Raw genomic sequence first — 11100 nt, 5'->3', positions numbered from 1 at the left:
ATTCTCTGAATACATGCTGTGGGTGACAGCTATTTCTGTGCAGAAACAGATAAGAATTTGTTGCTTTAAAATTTATTTCGAGATCAGGAATGCCATATGTTGTAAATCCTTGACCTTTAATTACATCAACATCCAAGAACGATATTTTATCGTTTTTGATTTCATAGGTGAACTTTAATAATCATTTGCTAAACGAAAAAAAATCTATAATTACATCTGATGTTCCATCATATATTATGAATCCATCGTCTCTATATCTGCCATGTTGCGACAAGTAAAACACTAACAAAAGTAAAGTAAAGCTTAAAAAAGAAGAAAAAACCACGTGGATGTATTCGTTAGAAATTATAAGAAAGGAACGGAGGAGACCATCATTAAATGAAGCAATAATTGTGCACATCAGAGTGCTTGAACAAAAACATAAGGTATTACAATTTATCAGCTTACAATAAATGTATATATATGTTTCCAATTCTGCTGTCAATATTAATCATAAATATAAAACTGCAAGAGCAGATGGAAACAAATTAAAAAAACTAGACAAAGTGATGCCCTCGTTCTCCACTCTGAAGAAGTAGTACTATTACAGTCAATAAAGACTTTCTTTATGATAATATTTTGTCTGGGAGACACAAATGTTGCCCTAACAGACGTGTTATTTGAAAATAAAAAATAAAAATTCAGCATGGAAGCATATATGTCTATTGTTCACTGTAGGAGGAGATATTCAGAAACGATTTTCACCTCTTATGTAAATATATACGCCAAACATGACAAATTCAACTTTTGACAAAAATCAAAACCCCTGACCTCATGTACACTTTCAATATATGTTCAAACTGCTAGCAAAGTGAAAACTTCATAGCATTTAAACTGTAGAAAAAGGTATTTAAAAACAACTGTATACACATAATGGGACGGACAAAATGGACGGAAAGACGGACGGAAGAAAGGACTGACAGAAATGAAAGGAAAGTTCCCAACTTTCAGTTGGGGGAGCATTAAAACACAAACGAGCACAAGCAAACAAGGAAGGTGAAGAAACGCTTTAGTTTGATAACAGGCAATTTTTACACACATTGTTATAAACATCTCATGTATCCTCTATATCGACAGCGAGTTCTTATGCTAATAAACCGAAACCAGAACTCCCACCATAGTCGGAAGTAATTCCATTGTGAGCAATTCGAGAAAAAAATCCATCTATGTATAAATGTTATTGTCTTTTTCATTTAGCTAGAGCGTTGTCAGTTTATTGTCGATGTTTGACTGTCCCTCTGATATATTTCGCCCCTCTTTTTAACATGTTTAACTCCGCCACATTCTACATGTGCCTGTTTAAAGTCAGGTGTCTTGACTAGACTGTAGTGTCAGTTTGAGACTTTTCTTTCTTTGAAATGCATTCTCCTGCAAAGAAACAAATGTAAAGTTTCAAATGGATATTGTTTTATTTAAATTTGCTGTTACAAAATTTAGCTATAATTTTTAATTAAGAAAAGTATCTACATTGCTAGGATTCTTTGCCCAATTGTCGATTTATTTTTGGTCCTTTTATGTTTAATCAGCTCTTCGACGTTTAAATAAGCTTACAAACATTTATGTCTCGATCATCACTAAAGAGACTTTAATTGTACAATTTGGCCTCGAGCATCACTGAAGAGACTTTAATTGTACAATTTGGCCTCGAGCATCACTGAATAGACTTTAATTGTACAAGTTGGCCTCTAGTGCTGCCAAATTGGTGCCAAAATTTGAATTGTTTTATCTACTGAATAATTTAACACGTACATGTGAAGGTCTGGAATTCTCGAACAGAAAAGCTAGAAATAATATTCCAGTCGTAATTGTTTGAGATACTAGTATATAGTTTTGAACATTTAGACAATCATTATTAAAAGTCACCAATATCATTTCGGACTCATTGAGTTTTAGAAATCGACATTATTCTTATCTATTTAGAAGAGCAAGTCCATTGATTTGCTTATATAATCTTTTAAAACTAGAATGACAATATTTGTATGGAACTTATTGGTGTGTTCGTCAATACTCTGGTCTCTTGCAAAACATGTATTGTAAGACACGGTGCACAATGTCAGAGCAATGAAGTATGTGTAAAAATGTTATAAGTAGAGCAATAGATCATTTTTTGACATTAATTTTATATGACTTACCTTCAGAAGATGTACAAAGGTTTTCACGTTCCATTATGTTATCTATTTGGTTCTTGTTCTTTGTTTCTGAAATAGTAATCACTCGATATAAGGATAATTAGAGCCTCCAGAGGAATTTCAGGTAAAAAAAAACCCGATCAGAATTAGATTGAAACCCTATTTGTAGGTTGATACCTCACTTCTTCATTACTGGAGCTGCACTCGAAGTTTTTAGCATACTAAAAAAATTATGAAACATACTGGAAATATACACCATGCCTGTCAAATGCTAATTTGGATGTATATAGAATTTTATTCTTTTTAACTAATATTTCGTACAAATGTCTATTAGTATTTTTTTAAGAAAAATATATTTAAATTAACCAAAGTATGTCCCTCAGACAGACTCTGATTCTTTTAGGGTTGCTGGTTTACCATCGGTATTTAATTTATATCAAACCTTTATAAAAGAGATAACAGTATTTTTTTGTAGTAGATATAACTCAAGAGTTAATTACGAGCTACACTGTAAGCATTTTGGCTGAAATAATGTTGCATTTAACTAATCGACCAAACTCACCATCAAATCACTGCCTATAAACAATTAAGTCTATTTGCGATTATGATATGCAAGGTTAAGTGAAATTGGTTATTTTGTACATACTAGTACAAAACATACCATTTACTCAGACACTGATTTATTTACCTTTTCGTATGTGTTTTCGTTTGGCAATAAGAAGAACTACTGTTACCAGTATCAAAAGCAGTATAACAGCTAACGAAATCAGTGTAGATAACAAGGTAACACTATGTTTTGTTCCAAGATTTTCTGTAAAGAAGAAAATAAATATATTAGATAATAAGGACACAAATAGTACAGTCAACTAACCATTGGTAACCATTTAGATTAAAAGGGGGACTCAAACCTTAGCAGCATTTTTAAATTGATCATAAAACTATCTAAAAAAGATTTAAGCTACAATGTATGTTTGCAATCATGTGAAAGAAGACAAGAAGGAACGCATTTAAGATTTACGACTTGGAATGGAAAAAAACGGGTTTCATCTACATAAGTCTCATCAGTGTCGTTCGAACCAAAACAATTGTGAGGACAAATAAAAAAATGTTGAGCAGCATCGAAAACCAATAATGATCTTCAGACAATCTACTGTGAATATACTTTTATTCGTGAGTAGCCAATTTTCGTGGTTTTCGTGGATGACCTTATTCACGAATTTCAGTGTTCAACGAAATAAAACTATTGTTGTCCAAATCAAGACATGGAAAGATCTAGAAAATATAATGAATATCACAAAATCTGAGAATACTATAATAGTAGTCACAAGGGAAAAGCACTATGAAATACAACTGCAGGAAGGATTATACCATTTAATCTTCAAAAACCTACGCTGTACAACTCTTGACCTTTTAATTCTCATAAACAAATTTTGTTGATCGATGAAAGTTAGATTTCCGGTAATGATATGCTATGATAAAGTTTTCATTTTTTTATCCTCATAATTCTCATCGTTCTCAAAATAATATACCCTTTTTTACACAAAGTTAAACAATAAATAAATTGGATACCCATTATATATGAAGATGAACCAATCTCAGGTAATAAAACGATGCAGCCAAACTTTTTCCTTTGAATGGAGAAGCTCTTAATAAATCGATCAGAACTGTCACACAACAGCGATAAAAATGTCAATAATCCTTGAAATACAAATGGTTGCGTCCAAAAATTTCAAAAGTAACATTTCTGTTATATCCAGTCTGAAAGTTAAAAAGCAACCGCACAAGTAGAGATTCAAAAATAGTCATTATTTCAATATCGGATAAATTACTGTACTGTACATTCGCTTGCGACTTTACTGTACTAGCACTTGGGCCTTTCCTGTGCAATCGCTTGGCCAACTTATCAAAGCTCATTTCAACCGAAAAATAACAACTATCCATCAAATAATTTGGATGTAAGCTAGGTTAGGCGACCATACGTTATGGTCGGATATATATTAAAGGGACCCCTACATGAACAAATACGGAATAATTAAATTCGAAAACCAACGGCCTAATTTATATAAAAACCAGATTTACGAAAAACAATATGACAGACATTAAACAACGACAACAATTGAACTACAAGCCACTGACTTTGGACAGGCACATACAGAAGGTAACGTGATAAACATGTGTGTGTACGCTCAACCTCCTAAAATGAAGAGGGTAAGAGCAATTATTGGCAACAATACGGCCTTCAATAAAGAGAAAAACCCTCCGTAAAGTCGACTGATTAATAAGAGGCCACGATATGAAAATATGATTTTTATCAACTTTAACCAGAGTGGATGTATATTAACTTTCAGAAAAACTAAGTTCAGTTATAAAAAAAAAAATACGGATAAACTGTTTTTTTTTCAAAATTTATTTTTGAAAGCTATTTTATGATCATAAACAAGTTTCTGTCCTAGTTTTGTAGAAATCCAAGATAGTATAAGAAAGTTTCAAACACTTGAATGAAAAATTGTGGACGCCGCCGACTTAATGTATAAGATCGCTATGTCTCGCTTTTTTTAATAAACTGTTATATCTTCTATAATGCACTAAGGAGATCCTTTGCGGTTATTATATGGGTTATTTTTTTGACAATGTTTCTTTTGGCAAATATTTAAAAAAAATCTAAACCTTTACATATTCAATACATTTGAGCTAAACACATACTAGAGTTACAAATATGCGAGCATACATTTTTGATAGAAAAAATGCTAATTCAATATCGTATATCCTTTTAACTAACTAAATGTGTGGATTTGTTATATGTGCGTAAAGTTTGAACAATGTCCTCAATAGTGTTTAGAAAGAAGCTATCATAAAATGATTTAAAACCTTAACCTTCACGGAGCTACATGTATGATACCATGACAGGTAAACGTATGATGTAAACTGTGAAATAGCCATTATAATTGCCACGTTTTTTTATGGATCGATAACTTCATTACCTTTAGATTATTGGCACGTGCCATCGAACTTAATATTTAGAGACAGAAAATATTTACGCATACATTAGTTACTTTTATAGTTAAAAGGAAAAGGGCGACGAAGAAGAATTATTCATTATAGCGCAACCTGAATAAACAAATAAATACATGTTATATATTAAATAAGTATTTTTTTTCAAATGAAAGAAAGGACAAGCGCATTTACAAACAGATGTTATGACATATATTCGATGCTGAACTTCAAATACGCTATATTGTTTTAATTTATGAGGATCTTGAGGGGTCCTTCATTTCTGTATACTTTAATGTTTGGGCCGTTTTTTCCCTACTCTTTCTAATTTTTGTCTATTATTATCATTTCTTCATATTCAAGCACCTTATTATTCTCTATTCTTTATTTTTTTCCCGTTTTTTCTGTTATTCATATTTATATTTATATTATATTTATTATCATTCTCATAAACCCCATCGAAAAAAGTAATATCCTTCTTTTTCAAATGGTATTTTATTCATAGTTTTAACACCCTCCCTTCACGGCCTAAGAGCAGTTTCAAGATAAGTGTACACGGAGACAGAGTTCCCTGATGCAGCCTTAAGAGGATAAAGAAATGTACGATATATATTATCTGACATATCAAGTATTTTGATTTTACGTTGATCGTTCCTGATGAAATTAAATCCAGAGACGTATAAAATTTATAAGATGTTGCTGTCACTCTTTTGATAAGATTGTAATTACGTTTTCAAAGAATAAGTAGATAAATACATAAATTAACATCAGAATATATAGAAATAGAATAAAATCAGAAGAGTTATTGGTGAATAATTTATTTACTCAACAAAACAAACTAACAAAAGTTTATTTATTATATCCAACATAAATAAAAAGTCAGCCAATGATTTTATGTTTAATAATTAAAAATAATAGACGTTTTTCATTCTAGCATTAATATTGTACATTTTTCGTAATTGTAATGTATTAACCAATTAAAGGGGCGTAACTCCTTATACCAATTTGACACACTAAACAGATCTTAACCCGATCTGAAAGTTTGCTTTAGGTGATATGTTTATGGCCCAATTAGCACATTTGATGGTCTTTAATTAGTCGATCACTCTTACTCGGGTTAATTAGTTTGATCACTTACGGGCAATGTTTACTTTGCAATTTCCTTCAATCCAGACCATTTGTAACCTTCGTTTCTAATGGCTTTAATTTTTAAATTATTTTTTGTAGAAATTTAAAATTCACGAATTTAAAAACCCACGAATATGTAAATGTTGCCCAAATCCATGAAAATTGATACCCACGAATTAAAGTACTTTCACAGTAATTAATTGTTAAAACTTCGTATGCACAGTTTTTGAAATAAAGAGATTAGAAAAGCGTTAAGTAGTAGGTTTTAATGAAATAACTAATGAGATTTAAAGGACAATCAAAACAATCGTAGAAAAAAGCCCGAATAAACGAAAAAAAAAATGTAGCAAAACAGGAAAGTTAAATTTTCAGCAATGTAAACAAGAAAAAGATCGCAACCGCTTATATCGTTTAGTAGCACGTAACTGTGAGTAAACCAGATGAAAAATGCCCGTGGTAATCTGAGATACATATTTGCAGTCTAACAACCAACGATTTACATGTAAGGATTTACTTAAGGGAAATTAGAAAAGTCAAGAATTTAGATTTGATTCTATAAATGGGAATAGCATTAGTAAGGAACGAAATAAGCTAAAAATATTGATAGGTCATGGAGCTCCTTGATGAGATTTGTTTTTAAATGGCTGGAAAAGGCTGACTCAGATCTTAGCTTTACAATTGATCTATATTTGCATTTATATTATTTTTGGTGTCATATCGAAATAAAAGAAATCAAGAACCTGCTTGATTTTTGGTAAATTATCTTTTATGAGTTATTGAAGTTGTATTAAAAATGAAAAATGGGTGATTTTTTAAAAGAACATTATGCATACTAGCTTCATTACGAAAACGGATAATAAAATTGACAACAGATAGTAAAGCTTACTGTGCTATTATCAGGTAATGAAGGCTCTGATTTTAACGTCGATATTTATGCGTGGGTTTTCCTTAATTCTATAGAGTCGGGGAATATGATGGCATTACTTTCTATTCCAAAGAATTATTCTTTTATTTCAAAATTGATACTTATATCGTTGTATCATGTTCACCTTAATAAACAGAAAAGAAATTTGTCTATCTTGGCGATACTTGAACTCAATGTACTAATGACAGTCAGTAATCAAGGTAAACAGCTACGCGATCTCAACATGCTCAACTTCTTGGCTTAGTATAAGAAAATAAGGAAAGTAAGTAAGGAAGTATTTGTGGGTGTGACACTCTGCCATGACAAAATTTACTCTGGGGTTTATTATTTTATTATAGTCAGTTGGTACACTTCAAACATAAATAGTTTGTAGTTAGAAAAAAACATGCCCTTAGGCAATACCGAAATTTTCATTTCAACAGAATGCAAGACAAAATGAATATTTTTAGCATTTATCAAACTACTGAAATCAACGTCGGTGTTATTAATAAAAATATAACATTGACTTGTCTTAATTGAAGTAAAAAATTACTATTTATTCCTTTCTTGGAAGGGGATGATCCTTTTGTCACATCTTCATAATTTTTACGAGATTTATAAATATCACAATATGTTTGCTGAGCCGTTATCTGTATTGACGCATTTCGTTCATCACATAGCTAGTAAAATATTAAGACACATATTTAGTTTATAACATTAATTAAAACATTTAAGGTGGTATGGGAGTCTAAAATAAAAATGATAGAATTTGTTCATACTTTGCCAAAACGTTGTATCTATTGATACATGTTGAAAAATATAATAAAAATGGTAGGTCACCGCGCATTTTCTCAAGCTACAGGACGGGACAAAATCACACATTTTGTATGGATTATACAGGAAAAAACACCATTTTGTGATTAGAAACTAAACAAAATGATAGAATTGTTAAATACTTCAGGAAAAGATAGCTTTCAGACACTGCTTTGAGAATATCAAAAGAAAAGATAGGGTCACCGTACGTTTTTTCCGGCTAAAATACAAAATAGGAAAATTCCATACAGAATCCTTCAGAAAATGCACTTTTTTAGAGTTACCTCCCCTTAAAATGCCAATTTAAAAAAAAAAAAAAAAAACAACCAAAAATAATTAACATTTGCAAAAATATCAATATTTAGAAGTTATATTCTTATAAATTGGTACTTTTAAATGAAAATGTACATTAAACATCTGCATTCCTGCATCAAATTTTGCTAACTTGATGGAAAATCTGGACCCTTGATTCTCTGTTTTTTACAATCCAAGATGGAGGAAGACACCCATACCACCTTAATTAATTATTTCAAAGTTACAAAAAATGTGGCTTCGAAGTTGAGCGAAATGTTATATCAAACGAGAAAGTAAATTTTCTTTTTTTTTACGGTAATGATTTTTTTATATAGCATGTAAACTACGATTATATCTTTGAAAACGATTTCATGTATCGATCATTTTAAACTTCATTCAAAAGGTAGTCAATCAACACTGTTAGTAAGGGACAGAAACATGACGGTTGTTTACATTCGTTTGATGTGTTTGAGATTTTTATCTTGCAATTTGTGATAAGGGACATTCCGATCTGAATTTTCTTTGGAGTTTGGTATGTTTGTTATTTACCTGGTGATCTGGATTTTTTCGCTATTCGATTTAAGACTATACAACATCGGTATACTAATGTTGCTTTTTATAATCTTTTTGAGAGTTGTTTTTGTGAGTTTTTGAGCCGACCTGATCAGTCAATCCCTTTTCAACTTAATTTAACAGCCTGCTCTTTTGTTATGTCATACAAAATGTCTCTGGTAAGAGGATGTTTTAGCAATTCCAAAAATGTTTACATTTTTTGCACTTTACGAATATCAGAAGTCAGGAGTCATGAGCCTTATATACGTGGTAGTGGTTAGCCGCTGTCTATATCATTAGATTATTGCTTTTTACACAAAAATTCTTTTTCTCGTTTGAATTGTTTAACATTATGTCGTGTTTGAACATTTCATATTATCATACTGTACTGGTTCGGCGCATTGTCAAATATCGAAATGTTTATATATAGTTGCTAACATCCACGTCATTATGTCTAAGAAATAGCTGTCGTTTTATCACGTCTTAGGACTTTACATAGGAATTGCTTAAACATAGAAGTGAAAACAGTTGTTCATTTATTATTGACGCTTATTAGACATTCAAACAATTTAAATATAAAAAAGAAGATGTGGTATGATTGTAAATGAGACAAGTCTCCAAGATAACACAGAAATTAACAGCTATAGGTCACCGTACGGCATTGAACAATGAGCAAAGCCCATACTGCATAGTCAGTTATATGGGGACGAAGTACCCAATAACAGTATAAAAAAAAAAAAAAAAAAAAAAAAAATCGGGAAAATTTTCCCGAAATTTTCATCGTACTAATGAACTCAATATATATTTATCAGTCTAGTATAAAATAGGAAGGAACGCAATACCAATTTCAGTTTAAATAATTCCTTGATATGAAAAAATGTTACCTGATGATAGCGTTTCTTTGTTTACATTGCATATGACGTCATAACTTAAATAACGTCACCACTAAAGTCCCCATTTACAGGTAATGCCTGCCTCATATTAAAAGGCTCCGAAATGACAATGTAAAACAATTCAAATGAGAAAATTAAAGTCTTCTCTTTGTTAGATCACCTATATTGACATATTTTAAATGTGATGCTAAGGCTTAAGTATAATCTTAAGATAAAATGTTTATATTGTGTGCACAACGTTTAATTTGTATTTGTTTTGCTCGTTCGTTCGTTTGTTTGTACGATTTGTATAGTATTAAAACAAACATTGGTATTAAATATGGATACATTTATGTCAACCAGACAACTGTTTGAAATATCATATGTATGACGACGTAATAAAGTTATACCAGTCCTAAAGAAAAAATAGACCTGTTTTCAATATAATTGTTTTCTATTAAGCCATCCTTCCAATCAATTTAATCTATCTTTTGCTGGTAATGAACATTTTTGCTTCGTGTCTATGATTGTGACGATTAATTAAACGAATTCACGATTAGATAGATTTAGAAAAATGTGAATTAAAGACAAATAAAAAGAGTCGTCAAGAACTTTAATATTAAGTAGTCTTTATCATTCCCTTTTTCATATAAAAGTATAATTAGTGTCTCTGTCTTATTTACTTTTGATTACACACAAACCAAAAACTCACGACCATACAAAAGAATCAATATCTTTTTACAATATCTGTCAAAAGATAGTTGTCCATTCGTTTTTGATGCGTTTTGTTATTTGATCTTGCCATGTGATTATGGACTTTCCGAATTGATTTTCCTCTAAGTTCAGTATTTTTTGTGATTCTACTTTTTTCATATATAAATCCTTGATATAGTTGGAAATGTATTCATAATGATTAGCTTACCTTTATCATGTGCAGAGGAGATTGTATCATTGACATGATTTACTTTGAAATTCCTTTCTTCTTTTTGACCTGCTATACTATTAGATGATATATTTAATGAATGATAACTTTTTACACTTTTCTGTAGACTTACACTCTCGTTTATATTGATAAAGTATGTGGCTGTATCAAAACCATATCGACATCGGTAAGTTATATTGACATCTTTCTCTGTTACATTGAAAACTTTAAGACTGAACTCATTCCCTGGAAGAACTGTTTCTTCATACTTTCTACGATTGTTAATTCGACCATTGTAACTTAATAGTTGGTCATCATTTCCCATTGACCATTGTCTTGTTACGTCTCTATCTACTGTGTGTAACCCATTTACTGCACATGTCAATATTATATATCCTCCGAATATAATTAAATTTGTCACTAATCTCAATGACACTGAAAAAGCAGAAGAATAGC

At 30.8% G+C, this 11100-nt stretch overlaps 1 protein-coding gene across 1 annotated transcript; it reads right to left on the bottom strand.

The window, feature by feature from the left end:
- Positions 1 to 676: 676 nt before the first annotated feature.
- On the bottom strand, positions 677 to 11100 carry LOC139503858 (uncharacterized). The gene is made up of 4 exons (XM_071293815.1): positions 10645 to 11100; positions 2857 to 2979; positions 2172 to 2237; positions 677 to 1407 (listed from the first exon to the last, which is right to left on the bottom strand). Exons 1-4 carry the CDS (start codon positions 10967 to 10969, stop codon positions 1358 to 1360), a joined length of 564 nt encoding a protein of 187 aa, XP_071149916.1. The 5' UTR covers positions 10970 to 11100; the 3' UTR covers positions 677 to 1357.

Source organism: Mytilus edulis, chromosome 14, assembly GCF_963676685.1.
Source record: "Mytilus edulis chromosome 14, xbMytEdul2.2, whole genome shotgun sequence".
Lineage (NCBI taxonomy): Eukaryota > Metazoa > Mollusca > Bivalvia > Mytilida > Mytilidae > Mytilus > Mytilus edulis.
The sequence above is the reverse complement of the archived record's forward strand: the minus strand, read 5'-3'. Positions and strand labels throughout refer to the sequence as shown.